Source organism: Manacus vitellinus, unplaced genomic scaffold, assembly GCF_001715985.3.
Source record: "Manacus vitellinus isolate BGI_N305 unplaced genomic scaffold, ASM171598v3 scaffold_9_pilon, whole genome shotgun sequence".
Lineage (NCBI taxonomy): Eukaryota > Metazoa > Chordata > Aves > Passeriformes > Pipridae > Manacus > Manacus vitellinus.
In genome coordinates this window covers 14,202,652-14,218,360 of record NW_021940917.1, presented here as the reverse complement: position 1 = coordinate 14,218,360, position 15,709 = coordinate 14,202,652, and the positions used below count along the sequence as shown (strand labels likewise).

General features: G+C 37.4%; 1 protein-coding gene across 1 annotated transcript in view; it reads left to right on the top strand.

Annotated features, from left to right (window-relative positions):
• The first annotated feature begins 367 nt into the window (after positions 1-367).
• The window catches only part of LNPEP (leucyl and cystinyl aminopeptidase), a 32,613-nt gene continuing 17,271 nt past the window's right edge, over positions 368-15,709 (top strand). The window contains exons 1-8 of the mRNA XM_018086112.1: positions 368-474; positions 2,831-3,671; positions 5,759-5,897; positions 8,565-8,696; positions 11,275-11,395; positions 12,048-12,202; positions 12,534-12,647; positions 14,696-14,827. Coding sequence (XP_017941601.1) covers positions 2,854-3,671; positions 5,759-5,897; positions 8,565-8,696; positions 11,275-11,395; positions 12,048-12,202; positions 12,534-12,647; positions 14,696-14,827 — 1,611 coding nt within the window. The 5' untranslated portion in view covers positions 368-474; positions 2,831-2,853. The remainder of the gene's footprint in view (positions 475-2,830; positions 3,672-5,758; positions 5,898-8,564; positions 8,697-11,274; positions 11,396-12,047; positions 12,203-12,533; positions 12,648-14,695; positions 14,828-15,709) is intronic.

Genomic DNA, 15,709 nt, shown 5'->3' with positions numbered 1-15,709 from the left:
TTGATCTTACAGATTTTGGTTACTTCCAATTTTTGCAAATACTTCCATAGAAATTGGCTAAAACTGTTGTTTCCTAGAAATTATTGTCTCTTAGGTATTAAACCTGTGAATTGTCTTGAAACTAACTTCTAGTTTAACTTTTCTATCTTAGTTTCACTTTGATATTTTCTTTGTATAATTCTTTTTGACTAAAAGAGTTGTTAGTGCCTGCATGCAACTTTGCAAATATTAAGGTAGTTGTCTTTAGAAGAAACTTATTAGAGAGTAAGCTCTTCAAAAAGCAAACTGTTCTATGAGCAGCAGAGCTGATGAAACCTACTTTCTGCTAGATTTATGCGCTTTATCTTTCTCCTCCTTCCCTCTGCAGTGCCTCCCCTGTCTTCTACCTCTTTTGCTGGCCATGCAGCAGCACATGCCATGGCTGGGTTTGGAGCTGTGTACTGATTGACTGCTACCTTTTGGAGTGGTTAAGATGTGAGTTTTAATACCTGCCTTTTCTACATCACGGATATGGATTTGGGTGTTGTCCACCAGCAGCTGGTTGTTTTGGGGTGGGGTGGCATTGGGGCTTGAAATTTGGTCTTGACTCTGTTTTCAAATTTGATTGAAGCTAGTCAGCAGGTTTCAAAATCAACCAGCTGAGGGGAGTAATCAAATACCTCTGCTAAAAGTAGCATAATGAATTCCTGATGGACTGTTCCCGGGCAGAGGAATTGTAAAAGAGCTTCTGTCTCATGGCACTTTTGTCTTTCCACCTTTTTCTCCCCTAGTTTTTCTGTGTGTTTTCATTTGTAACTTAACTTAATCCTCTATGTTCTGTGGCCTCCAGTCTGACATAGGAGTGCACGTGCTCCAGTGTACAGCTGGAGCCATAGTGCTGGGCCACTGAACTGCAGCTGTGGCCTGAAGGCTGGCACATGAGTGCTGTAGTGGGAAATACCACAGGGACAGGAAATTTCAGAAGCACTTTTGCCTAGAGGTTTGAGCAGATAGCCTTCTGAAGTCACTTCCAACCTCAGGTATCTCTTGACCCTACAGTGCTATTCCTAGTTAGAGCAGCATGTTTCCAGTGGGACAAAGGGTAAGCAGGTAGATCCAAATTCCAGCAGCTCCCTGCTGTTATGCATCTCCATGTCTCTTGTTCAGATTGGCTGGTGCACCTTTCTCTTACTGAATTTTGTGGGTTAAGATTTTTTATTTTCTTTTTTTTTTCTTATTTTAAGGCCTTTTCAGTGTTACAGCTACTGACACTATAGTCTTCTGAGTTTGTGGCCTGAAACAGGAAGTTAGAGTAAATGTTGAGGACTCTAGTACATATGGTTTGAAAGTATTCTTGCCATCTTTTCTTTAAGATGCTTTATTTTCACCTTTGAGAATTTCAACCATATGGAAATTTGACTCTAATAAAATACAAAATAAAATAAATAATGTATTATAGGAACACTTTTATTCTAAAATATATATAGATTGGCAAAATGTACGTTCTTATCAGAAATTAATAAAAGTAAACCCACTTTCAGTATGTTTAGATCCAAAGAAAAATTTAGCTTTTTCATTCTGAAAACACAAAATATGGAAGATAGGGGTGCAAAGGGATAGTTGTTCACTTGGCAGTAGACCTACATGTCTGAAAGATTAGTTTAATTTCTGAAGCCTTGCAGTTGAACAAAAGTTTTGTCTAGTCCCTTAGATAGAACTGTGACAGGAGAATAATTCAAATTAATTTCAAGGCCCTAAAAAGTTGATAGTGTGATTTCTTGAGCTTTTGGGAAAGAAATCACCATGTAGATAGCTTTTCCATTTGAATTGCTTTGCTTTCTAGTCAACTCCACGGTGTCATAAGAAAAGCCAATCAGCATCTTTTCTGTGTTGTTTATGGTGATTTGGATTAAATACAATATGAAAACAAAGTTCCTTGCTGCTACGTTAGCTACTTTTGGATGTCCATGTCCCATTCCCTATATAAAATTCTCTCCAACAGTGTTTTTATTTTTTTTCCACTTTCCACTGAGCAGGTTAGCTGAAAGATAAACTTTTACATAAACAGTTACAGGTATGATCAGAATTTTCATTAGAATATAACTACATGCAGAATATGAGAGTATCTGATGCTTTTAGAATTTGGTATGAATTTCAATTCCTCACTTATGTTCAGTGATACATTATCTATTAAGGACAAATTTTATGGAGGCCAGCAGTTTGATTGGCACTGATTTACCTTCTTAGTTGCATGGACAGTTTAAAGCACTGTACAAGTTAGATCTTATATGAAGATCAATTTGAACTATAATTTTTATACTGCTATTTTTATGTGAGTAATACATTTTTATAATTTTGGGGATGTGTGTGAAAAATGAAGTTTAAAAATGTCAGATTTTCTCCTCTGCTGAAGAACTTAGTAACTAGTATATTCAGAAGCACCTCTAGGACTATGTTGGCTGCTGTGCTTTACCCTGCAACATAAAAAATAATCTAGCTCAGATAATTGAGTCAAATACCAAATATAGGTTACTGGGGCAGAGGAAATGCAGCCAAGACAGTAACATCAGTGAGTTGTGCATTGGTTTAAATGATCTCCAGTTGTGGTGCAAAACATTTGCGATCATGCACAAGGGAAGCATCCTTTTGAAGGTACTGAAAGCAAAATTACAGTAGGCAGAAAGGCACAGAAATATTTCCTGGAAACAAACCTAGGAGAGAAAATTGAAGAGGTCTTGGTGGTATGTGCTGTAAAAGTGTTTCCCATTCTGTAATTCAGTAAAGTATCTTTGAGGTATTATGCTCAAGCCTTTTGTTTGTGATGTAATATATGTGGTGATTTCTTTTTCAGATCGAATTCAGTTACCCAGGAATATGATTGAAAACAGTATGTTTGAAGAGGAGCCCGATGTGGTTGACTTGGCAAAAGAGCCTTGTTTACATCCCCTGGAGCCCGATGAAGTGGAATATGAACCGAGGAGCTCCCGTCTCTTGGTGCGTGGCCTTGGAGAGCATGAAATGGACGATGATGAAGAGGATTATGGGTCATCAGCAAAACTGCTGGGGATGTCCTTCATGAACAGAAGCTCAGATCTGCAGCATAACATGTCTACATATAGACAAAATCCAAATGGATCATGCTCAGTGCCCTCTGTGAGGACCATGGTGGTTTGCACAGTTGTTTTTGTGATTGCAGTTTGCTTAGTAATAGTGATTTATCTTCTTCCCAAATGTACCTTTACCAAAGAAGGCTGCCATAAAAAAAATCACACAATGGAACTAATATACCCTTTGGCAACCAATGGAAAAGTATTTCCATGGGCAAAAATTAGGCTTCCTACTGATGTTGTACCACTGCATTATGATCTTGTCTTGCAGCCAAACCTAACTACTTTGAAATTTGCAGGCTCTGTAAGAATAGTGGTCAGCATCCTCCGGGTAACTCAGAAGATTGTACTTCACAGCTCAGGACTTAATATCACCAAGGCAACCATTACTTCAGCACAAGGGCATCAAGCAAAGCCAGTTGAATTCCTGGAATATCCATTGCATGATCAGATTGCAGTCATGACTCCAGAGGCTCTCCTTGTAGGACAGAATTATACTATCGACATAGAATATTCATCTAATCTGTCGGACACCTACTATGGCTTTTACAAAATTTCTTACAAGGATGAGAATTCCAAGCAAAGGTATGCCCACAAATACAGCTTCTCTCTTCTGTCCCTTCTAGGCTGTGCTTTGGTGACAAAAAGGGTTTGGGTTTTTGTCGGACATTTTCTACAACTTATTCCTATTGAGAAAAATCGATCTTTATAATCCACCTGAAAAAAGTCTTTCATGGGTGAGTTCATTAAGTCAGGGCAGCCTCTCCTACAGTGGAATGTAGTGCAGTGCAGGGGTTGTAGGTAGTCGTAGTGTGGCTTTTGGTTTGTTTAATTTTCAGTTTTTCTCTTTGGAAATTCTTCCCACATCTCTCAAGTCCTTGAGTCTCAAGACACAAACAAGGGTAACAAAGTCCCATCATTACAGAAGGAGATCAGGCTCAAGACTGTTGGAGGAACCAGAACACTTAAGTCCGTGGACCTCAGTGAGATGCATTGCACAGTGCTAGGGGAACTGGCAGATGTTGTTGCCAAGCCTCTCTCAATCATATTTGAAAAGTCATGGCAGTCGGGCAAAGTCCAGGGAAACGTAACATTCATTGGCCTCTTCCTGAAACTGTGGGTTTTTTTCTAGCCTGATGTAGTTGAAATTTTCTTTTCTTCTTGTATTTACTGTAGTAGAAAGAGAATGTGTGATCACAGAGGAAAAAATATGACCTGTAAGTTTGTTCTTGAGTTTCTGTCCCCCTTCGGTCCAATGCTACCTACCTGTGTTCAGGAAGAGGATGTAGCACATGTTTTAACCTGTATGCTTTTCAGTAAACCCTTTTCAGATAACTCTTTGCTGATGTCATCACTGCTGTTGCCTTACCTGCCTCTTCTGTTTGCAGAGGCATTGTCTCTTTGTGCCTGATGTCTGTGCTTTTACAAATGCAGACTATTCTGACAACCTCTGTTGTTACTGTATTTTCCGTATAAAAGTCAAGCTGTCAAGCTGATTTTGCTGGAAAATGTATTTTCTTCTAGTTTAGTTTTACTTTATTTTGAAGATGTTTTATACTGTCACAAAAATATAAAAAAAATATAAAATGGCAAAATAGCTCACTGTTGCCAGAAGCAAAATAAAAAATTAATAAGTTGGGCCGTATTTATAATTTTTTGCGGAATGGTTCTTTATTATTTGCTTTTCTTCTGTAAAATCATGGGGTAAGACTCCACCAACTTGTCAGGAGGAAGAGAAGAGTGAGAAGTTGAAAGCAGGCATGGAGTTTAGTCTTATGAATTGTCAGCAGCGTGCCTTCTCAGAAAAGTTGTATGTCCAAAAATATTGGAGTCATGGTGTGGAACAAATAAACCCCCAAAAAACTTGTGGGTAATTTGGCAGTAGGGTAACAAAACAAAAAGGGCAAAAAAAAAAAAAAGCAGTCTGAACCACTACTCTCTCCACTGTCTAGCTCCAATAGATACACAACTTCAATTAGTAAACTTCTTGTTGAACTCCTGTTGTTCTCTTGCAGGTGCAGAAGTCAGAGATGCTCTCTATCAAAAGCCATAGTTTCTGCAGCTAGTTAGTGTAAAAATACTACACTAGTAAGGTACACTTCTGAGAAGTCTTCTTGTGATATGACTGACTGTTGGATGGGAGACAAGACAGTGCATGAACTTAGACAGAATCCATCTCCTAGCCAGCACAGGGAGCAGGCATACATTTGGTTGAGCTGTGGGAACATCTGCAGGAAATGGCATGGCAATTAGATGAAAAGGCTTCCTTGTAGTCCTATCTGCTGCTGAGGTTTCAAAACTGTTGTTTAGTGGGCACGCCCTCTGACTTCATTTTTCAATCTCCTTTTTGTTCCTCCTTTCTGGAAACTGGCTGGCTTATATTTTGGTGATTGTTCTGTAATTGTGTTATTCCAAATGTGTTTTCCTTTGTTCAGAAAGCAAAAATCAGCCAAGCAAGATTACTCCTCAAGTAAATACAGTATTGAGTTTTAAAAAATCTGTTAATGAAACGTTTATTCTGGCTGGACCAACCTTGTAATTTACAATTCAAAATGCTACTTCGACAACAAGCTCTCAGAAGGTTCAGGAGAGAAATTACTATTTTATCTTAAATAAACTACGTTTGTCCTTTCCATATTTCTTATTTTGGTCTTCTCTACTCTTCCTATTAGGTGGTTTGCAGCAACTCAGTTTGAGCCTCTGGCAGCAAGGTCTGCTTTTCCATGCTTTGATGAACCTGCATTTAAAGCTACTTTTTTAGTCAAGATCAAAAGAGATGAGAACCTTTCCACTCTGTCAAATATGCCAAAGGTACATGCTTTTGTAGAGGAATTCTAGTAGAGCTGCTGCTTAGGTAATCTGTTTAACTGCTTTTGATTGTGTTTTTATTGCATTAATGTCCAGAGGATTGACTAATAACGCCAAGGTCACGGGTTCAGTCTCCTGTATGGACCGTTCACTTAAGAGTTGGGACTTGATGATCCTTGTGGGTCCTTTCCAACTCAGAACATTCTGTGATTCTGAGACTTGAGTGGATAAGCTATGAAGTGTATGACTGAGAAACAGATGTTTTATTCCAGTTTCAAAAGCGTGAACTTTCTGAAGAAAACAACTGTTCAATGCAGTGCACAGTGTAGGATGTTACTGTCGGACAGTTAAATGGCTGAGGGATTCCTGCTGAAATTAAATGAGTGATTATTTTGCAGGAGTTTTGTTGGTGGTGACGTTGGTCTCAACTGCCTTAAGATTTCCTTTCAAGTTTTCTGTCCTTGCTAACTATCTTTACCAGTAGTTTGTGTAACTAGCACCAACTCTGTGAAAGATATGCCTGATCTTGAAGGTCATGCTTCTGTGCCTAAACAAGGGGAAGTGAGGTGTAAATACAGAGTCAGCTCCAGATTGAGGGATCTGAAATTCCTTCAGTTAGATCTTTTCAGGCAAAATCTTGTAAGAGCATATCTGAATTTTATGATGATGTTTTATGCCATTAAGCCTTTGGACAAGCCTTTATAGAAGCCTAATTTATTCAAACAGACCAGCAAGACTAACACTTTCTAGTCTGTGTGAACTAGGTCCTCTCTCATCAAAACATTACCACAGTTTATCACCCAACAGAAACTCAATGCTGACATTGATCTAACCCATAATGAAAAAAATTACACCCCTGTTGTTGGTGGGACATGCATGTACACTGTGCAGCTTGTGCTCCAGAAAGTTGTCTAAAGCTCAGGTGCTGATGCAGCTACCTTGTTTTTGAAAGGCCAGCTAATGGTTGCAACCTTATGGAATAATATCTTTTCACAGTGCACAAATGTTTATGTTCCTGGATTTGTGTTGATACTTTAGAATTACTTTAACAGAGTTGCAGCACTTTAGTTTGCATCCAGAGCTAAGAGCACTTTATTTGCTGTTCTTTTCTTCACTGAGATTCTGGTGGACCACTCTTGTATTTTATGTAAAACAAGGAAGGGTGCTCGCTCATTCTCTCCTGCTAGGAGCTGGACAAGTGCCTAAGGCATCTTTTAACAGCTTGCATAGTCCTTCATGTGCAGAAAGTAAATGATGGTTTACCATTGCTGCATGTTTATAGCAGACATTCTGAGATAATGGTCAATACCTATATGAGCAAGAGATATCAGAAGCAGGCCCTGTCAGCTAGCATGTACATCACTAACAAGGCAATGTATAGCGGCTGACACATTAAGGCTAGAAATAAACTGTGGTTTGGGCTTGTGGTGTTACCTTTTGTGGGTTTGGTTGGTTGGTTTTGTTTCTTTTTTTTTTTAAATGAGGATAACTGATTTTTTGAACCAGTTAATCTGCAGCTGCAGCAGATTTTCTTAAACAGTGTGTTACCTCCTTATGATGCCAAAGCTGCAATAAAGGCAGAAATTTATGAATTTAGTAGAGGAATTCAAAGATAGCATTCTATTCATATGCAGTGGTCAGATTAGATGATTATATTGATTGTACATTCAGACTTGAAAATCTATTCCTCTTTAAGGCTGACAGTTAAATTTTCAGTAGCAGTTAGATATTAAATCATTGTTTGGTTTCAAATGATCTTGTCTAAAACTAAGGTTATTGTTACCAGTTTTTTTACGCTTTTGGTTTCTGAAAACAAAATAATTTATGAAGTCTCACAATTTATGAACTGCCATCTCTCTCTCCACACCTCTACTATTCTGCACTACAGTGATTTCAAACATTTTGCTTTATTTGTTTTCTATTTTATGTTTGTGAAGGAATATATAGAAAAGTACTTTAAGGCATATAGCATACTTTTCTACGACTAATATTAAAGAAAACCTGTGTACCAAAAGTAATTTGAGATACACTATGGTGTCTTACTTCAGAAGACTGACCACTCAGTTACTTTTGACTGTGTGTATTTAAACTGGGCATGTTTTTGCTTTCAACTAACTGAAATCGTAGATTTTTCCCATTTTTTTAAATGCAATTTCTTTCAATTTTTAAGAGTGAATGTGAGGGGTATTTTGCTCTGTTTTAGATAATGAATGTCTCTGGTTACCTAGTTTTGAAGAGACTTCTAAGAAGAGACAAATATGTATCTCATGCAATACCAGCATTTTTAGTAGGCTATTCTGAACTACGTCTCTGATCTAGCCTAGAACTGCCTTGAGTTAATGCTAGTCTTTATGCTGACTTTGGATTATACTGGGACTGTTAAGTGTGAATTAAATTAGATGGATCTTTATTCCAACAATGTAGTTGTTTGGTAATACTACATAATAAAGCTTGACAAATAATTTTTGGGTAGGCTTAAATGTTTATTTTCTTCTTAAGTTTGTTAGACTGTTTTAAGTATCATCTGTCCCACTGAAATATAACCAAAATATGAAGATATTTGTGTAAATTTGCCTGTAAATTGTTCCTAACATGAATTACTTAACATCGATTCCTTGCATGTCTTAGTGTTCTTTTGCCTGCATTAATAATATTTAATTTCACCCGCAGAAATCCACTACTCCTGTGACAAATGGAATTGTTCAAGATGAGTTTTTTGTGAGTTTGAAGATGAGCACCTATCTAGTAGCTTTTGTTGTTGCAGACTTGAAAAACATCAGTCAGGAAACTAATGGGAGTCTGGTATGTGTTAGTTTCACTTTTTCTGTGTCACCTGCCCAACCAACCTACCAAAACAAAACAGAAAGATTCCCAAACCAACAAGCAAACTGTGTCTCTTTTAAATTTACATTTTTCTTGGTTTTATTTTACTCATTATAGGTAGGGAACAAAAGCCATATATTGTAAGTTGAACTGAGTTCAGGGCTTATATCAGGCTGTGAATATTTTTACAGCAAGGGGCTCAGCATCAGGTCTTGTTAACGGGGGGAAATTTACAAAATGTAAAATTCCTGAGAGCTTTTAGAGCTGGAAACTTTAAACTCTTTGTTTCACTGCTTCATCTGTGAGCAGTAATGTTACGCAAGCCAAGAGTTTTTCTGAGGATGTAAAGAAACGTTACAGTTTACAGGAACACCTACAGGTGGTTTAAAGCAGTGTCGCAAGTATTCTCTGTACCAGCAAAGATAACCTACCTTAAGAAACCCATGCCCTGCAGTAAAGCAAATTTAGGCTGATTTTAAATCTGCATTTAGTTACTTAAATGCAATTACTTCATTGTGAAGGTTTTGTTTTTCCAAAGGTTCAAAAAAAATCAAACAGTTGGTCCTGTTTGATCTTTGTGCTTTGCAAGGATGTGACCTGTTTCTACAACGTGTGCGATTAGAGTAGCTAAAGAAAAAACATGGTAATATTAGGAGTTGCTTCTTCATCTTGTTTTAGAAAGTGCAGAAGTTTCATGACAGCAATAACTTTCATGACTCTCTAGCAGGAACTTTCCCTTTGTGGTGAAATGTCATTATGTACCTAGAAAGAGCCAGAGGAAATAGTGCTAGTAGCACTGCAGAAGAAGAAGCCCTTACTTTAATCCTATATACACAAGTAAAGATGCTAGACAATAGGCTTTGATTCTCATTTAGACAAATATTTCTGTATACAGCTGAATGGAACAGACTGTTTAATTTTCTTTTTTTCCCCCTTGTGGCTACTGTTCAGGTCTGTATTTGAACTGTGTTCTGGTAAAACCATTTAACCAGTTCTTTGAGGCAAAAAACTTTTTAGCTTATTAAAAATACTTATTACTTTTAAAAAAATTATTTACTTACTTATTTACTATTATTTTTATTTATTAATATTTTTAGCTTCTTAAGAGTGCTTGCCAACTTGAAGGGAGAATAAAAATGATCATACCAGAGTCTAGCTAGTGGGTTTTTCTGTTGCCAGCAGTGTCTAGTAGGCCAAGGAATTCAGTAAAAAGGAAGCATATAATGACATTTCCCATGAAATACAGACTCAAGATGCTTCTAGCAGTTTGTCCCTGGGAGATTCAAAGCGTTTGAGCTAAGCAGTTCACATGGAGTAAGTTTATTATCATGAATGCTCTAAGACAGCTTGGAGTTGAAGTAAAGTTGCTTTTCTCAACTCCACAAGATCCTGGGGATTTTTTATACTTTGGTTTTGAGCTTAATATGTGCAGCTAATAATACTTTTGTACTCCAGGAACAGTAGACTAGATTCTTACTTGTCTGTGCTTCATTCAAACTCAAAAATCAAAAGGTCACCTTATCCATCTATTTGAAATGTCATTTGTTTACTAATTTGTAGCACAGTGAGAGGGACTTTTTTTTTAAATGAAACTGGAAAATTGATCTCCACATAGTTTTGCGTTTGTGTATGAGAGGGTGTCCTAAACCTCAATCTACCTGTAACCCAATCAAAGTTGTTTTCTTGATACAGACAATTCAACATGAATAGAGGGAGTCTATAACCTCTCAGTTTTTATGAATGCTTCTTACATCGTGTCTGATGTGACCCTACCTTAGATAGGGAAATGGAGCTTTATGCCAGTTATTATTTCTTGAGAGAATTTCTGGCAGATTGCACCAGTGTTATCATAATGATGGTGATACTGAAAAGCAGCAGAGACAAACTTCTTAACCCCAGTCTGTAGGTGTTAAAAAGGGCATTCTTTATTCAGCATGCTGGATGTTCAGAGGACAGCTCCTCTAACTGAACATGCCAAATGACAGACAGATAGGGCTTTTTATTACCCATACTGTTTACATAGTCATTAGATACTCTCACTTACTTAATAAATATTCATTAGCTTGCTTTACATAGTCACACCCTTGTTGGAAGTCCTTTTTTGGTCCTTCTGCATCTTCTTTTGACATCTTGACCTCAGTTCTTGAGCAGGCACAGCGTCATAGTGTTTCGCCACCAAAAACTGTAACGTTTGTTCTTTATCTTATTTGGGTAGGCAGAGTTTAGTTTGCATCCTGTTTGTTTGAGTTACATCCTTTGTCTGATTCTCTAGGACTTTTCTAGGATTATATTATTCCTTATTTGGGCATTCTGGGATACTCTGAGTAAATTGTGTGTGAATTGTTCTTGCATACACGTTGGTCAGTTAGACACTGTGCCTGTATTTTGGCTAGTTAATAAGCTCTATCAATAAAAATTAGCTTTTTATTGACAGTTTATTTATGAGTGTACTGCCAAAACTGTGTCCTGCCTGTTTCAGGAACTCCTTCCAGCTCCTCCTTCAATTCCAAATCTTCTGTAGCTATATGTTTCAAAATATTTTCTCTGTTTGGACTAGGTATCTGTCTATGCCGTACCGCAGCATCTGAACCAAGTTGGGTATGCCCTAGACACAGCAGTGAAACTTCTGGAATTTTATCAGAAGTACTTTTTAATGAAATACCCTCTTGAAAAATTAGGTAAGTTTTTCTGAACTTTTTTTAAACATAAGAAGAAACCCTAACTTGAAAAATGTGCGGGAATTTTCATTAAAAAAACCCCAAAAGTGTTACAACTATGAAATTATTAAAATAATTTTAAAAAATCATTACGTGTTTGACTGAGTGCAAGTATTAAGCGAGTCCCAACTTGGAAAGTTTTTGTGAGCTTTTGGAACCAGATTGCTTAAATTTGTACATAAACAGCATCAAATAAATAATTCTGCGTGAATTTAACTTGGTAGTGAGATAATTCTCAGTCTGTGAACCATGTTCTAAAGTGCAAGATCTGCAGCCTGACTTCTTTGCATGCATTAGTTTGACTGGAAAGATAGCGAAATATAATTTTCTAGGACACTACTTTCAGTAGGGGCCACCCCATTTCCTTGTTACTTCTGTTCATGCAGGATCCATAGGGAGTGTCTCTGGAGTGCTTTAAGTTTCTTGTGTCAGAGTACTACTAGAGAAACAGGGTTATTAATCTCAGGCTTTTTGCTTGCGTAGTGAGTGTATGTTCACACCACAGGGTTTAAAAAATGAGGTTTTTATTGATTGTGTAATATAATAGGTAGGCTCGAAGGACAGGATTGCTTTAACAAGCAGTTTTCAAAAGCTTCTTTCAAATCCTTTCCAGATCTGGTAGCAATTCCTGATTTTCAGTCCGGTGCAATGGAAAACTGGGGCTTGATCACCTTCCGAGAAACAACACTCTTGTTTGACAATAACACTTCTTCAGCAAGGGACAAGAAGTTAATAACTGCAGTGATAGCGCACGAGCTTGCCCATCAGGTACTAGACTGGGAAGGTTACTGTTTTCTCCTTTTTTGTTTGTTTGTTTTATTTTTTAAAGTGCAATCCTGTCCTTAAATTCACCCCTCCCCTGACTGTGACTGGGTTGTGCACTGCGTCTGTTCAGAAAACCTGCAGCTGTATTTTCTACAGCACGACAGGCAGAGTGCAACCACCGTGACGTACTTCGGGAGTTGTGCCTGCAGAAACGTTACGGTGGTTTTGACTGAACTTGATTTTACCACAAGATAAGGCAGAGGATGGATGGAGCGTTAGTGTACTCGTTTGATTTTAATTCTAAGAAAATAACGGTGGCTTTGGTCTTTCATAGTGGTTTGGCAATCTAGTAACTATGGAATGGTGGAATGATCTCTGGCTGAATGAGGGATTTGCCACTTTCATGGAATACTTTGCCATGGAGGAGATTTTTCCAGAATTACATTCAGTAAGTACTTTCTGTAACTATACTTTACCTTCACTGTTATCTGTTTTTAATGCTGCCTATAAAGCATTGATACTTACATTCACTGTGGGCACCATTGGGATCGTGCTACATCTTTGCTTTGGCACTCTCATTATGGTGAAAGTGGCTTCGAGAAGGATACATTGTTTTTGTGATTATTTAATATTTTTGCTTTATTTTGCTAGTAGTCTATGTTGGAGTCTACTGCTTAGTGTAGGTTAAAGCATTCTGCACAAAATAACAGGTGTTAAAAGGTGTGGGTGTCTGTATATCACATTATAACTTAAAATTTTTAATAAATAAGTCCAAACGTGTTGTTGACCGAGTCTGTCTGCCTCTACTTTTCCTGATAGACTTAAGAGGCTTTAGGTTACTAAATATACCTGGAGTAACTCCTGCCTTTCCATCATTGTCGTACTTGCTTTTGTCTGAATCAGTTTGGGTTTCACAAGTCAGTGGACCTGGTAGTAAAGTATCAAATGGTCCCCCCCAGAAAATTCTGACAAAGTTGACTTACACTTAGTAGTACAAAGCACTGCTCCCATAGGCACTTCTGTTACCTATGTGGCTGACAGGTAGAATATTTTTTATATAATAGGATAGTGATTATTTAAAAACTCATTCAGGTACTAAATGACCTAGATTTTCAGACTCTGGAAAACATGATGGATTCAAACTTGACCTTTCTTCTCCAAGGAAGTAATAACAACTGTTGTTATAAACCATTCCTGTCGCCGAGAATCCTAGAGAAATAAAGATTAGTGGAACTAAATGGAGGGGGTAGTGGAAAGACTAATTTTGCGTTTTGACTAAAGGTATCTCCTAGAAGAGGACATACCTGAGGCCTGAAATCAACTTCTGGGTGTGTTTGTGTGATTTGCATTAGTCATGGGATTAAACACCTGATGTGTACTGACTGTTTCCTGCTCGATGGATTGTGTCCTTCTCAGCATTCAGAATAAGTGTGATTTTTGATTTCTTAAATCACTTTGTTAGTGTTAAGAAACTTGGGTTGCTAATACAGTTCAGTAGAACTCTTTCTCAGCACTGGGTGTTTCAAAAGTTTTTCATTTGGCCTGGCTTGGTTGTTCAGTTTGATTGTCACTTAAAAGTATGCTTATATAGGTATTCTACTTGTTGGGTGCATTGGTGCTGAGGGCAGGACACAAAACTAGCATCCCATTTCAACAGGGACACATCTAACACCTGCATACTTCATTCTGAAAGGTGCCTGACAAGGTGCCTTCACCAATATCTCATTGCACCACTTGATGGTGCCAAAATGTGTTTTGGTAAGGAAAAAAAAAAAATCACCCAGAATTTCTCCATTCAAGAATAGCTTTCAAGTTTTCAACTTTAATTTTTATTGTGTTTCACACAGGTTTTAAATTTTTTAACTTTTTTTCTTTTTAATTTTTTGTAACTCTCTACTGCATAGAGAATTGTTTGCTCATCTTGATGAAATGAAATGGATTAAGGACAACTAATATGGGTACAGTCAGCTTGTTTACAGTGTTTGGGATTTTCTTGTTCTGGTACCAATGTAAAAATAAAATTCAATTATCTTCATTCTAGAAGAAAAGAAGTAAGAGACCTTGGTAATCACTAGATAAGGTGCTGTTTACATTCTCACAGACATCACTGTAGTGAGTAATTTCCCTAGACTTCATGCTGAAAGGATACTAAAGTCATGCTTTTGTATTCCCTGTGTCCTGTAAATGAACTGAAAACACTGGTGAGCCAAATCTGAAATGTGACACACACTTACTTAGAAGGCGTAGTTTTTTTGTCTAGTGCCAATGATGCATTTATCTGAGACAGGAGCTTAAGGGTCTGGATAATGATGCAAACTCGAAGGTGAGATTCCACTCTTAAAATATGGCAGGGAAAGAGTAGATTGTATAAATGCTACCCCTGACAATTCTGTTGCTGCATAGAGCAATGGAAGAGCAACGCAGAGACAACTTTTACTTTCCTGCTTACCATGTGAGCTCCTGCTTCCTAAACACTTATTAGTGTTTCTCTTCTAGGATGAAGATTTCCTTAATTTAATTTTCAAGGCTATGATGAAGGATTCTTTGAATTCTTCACATCCAGTCTCTTCTGCTGTTCAGTCTTCAGAGCAAATAGAAGAAATGTTTGATGCACTTTCTTATATCAAGGTAACTGTAAAAATATTTGGAAACATTTGAAAAATTATGTTTGAGCTATTGAAAACATGAATGTGGAATCATGAGCAAGCAGGCATGTATTGGCAAATGTTTGGGGGTTATTTACACCTAACACAAACAATGCAGGATTTCTCAGTAATAGCTTTCAGTTAGGAAAATATTATGTATGTGTATTTGTGTTCTTACTTAACGTCTTAGTGAATGCTTCAGCACAAGGTATGATACTCATGAAGATGTAAGTATCTTTATCCACTGGGTGAAGTGACATATCCAGTTAGACATTTATTCTTTTTCCGATAGCAGACTGTAGCAAATGCTTAAGAAAAGAGTAACGACAAAACATTTGTTGAAGTAATCACTCCTTCTTATACTCTCCCTGCTTTAAAAAAGTCTCAGTATTTGAGAGACTTCAGAGGCTTGCCTCTGAAACATAAAATTATTTTACTGCATGTCCTAGTTGTCTGACAGTTGAATATTTCTAATGTCTAGTGAGGGTTGTGTGTGAGGCTTATGTTATTAAAACCTCACAGTGCCTCACGTAAAAATGCATAAGAGAAGAAATACCTGTACTTGCAAAATTTTTATTCACACTGTCTCAGGTTTTAGATTCTGCATCCCATGATTTTGGTAGCGTTGGAGGAAAGCCTTCTGTATGTTTTTGATTAGCTGACATTTTTTCCATCACTGTATTATACTGTGATTTATTTAGAAACCATGGGGACAGCTATTGTTTACTAGAAAATAATCAAATACTGTCTCTTCCTCTGCCTGGTGGAATGCAGTTCCCATGACAGTCTTGGTTTGTCTCCTCTGATTTCTTTTGGCAAGTCTCAACTGATCAACACAAGTTGTCTGGCATCCTTGAGTAATCTG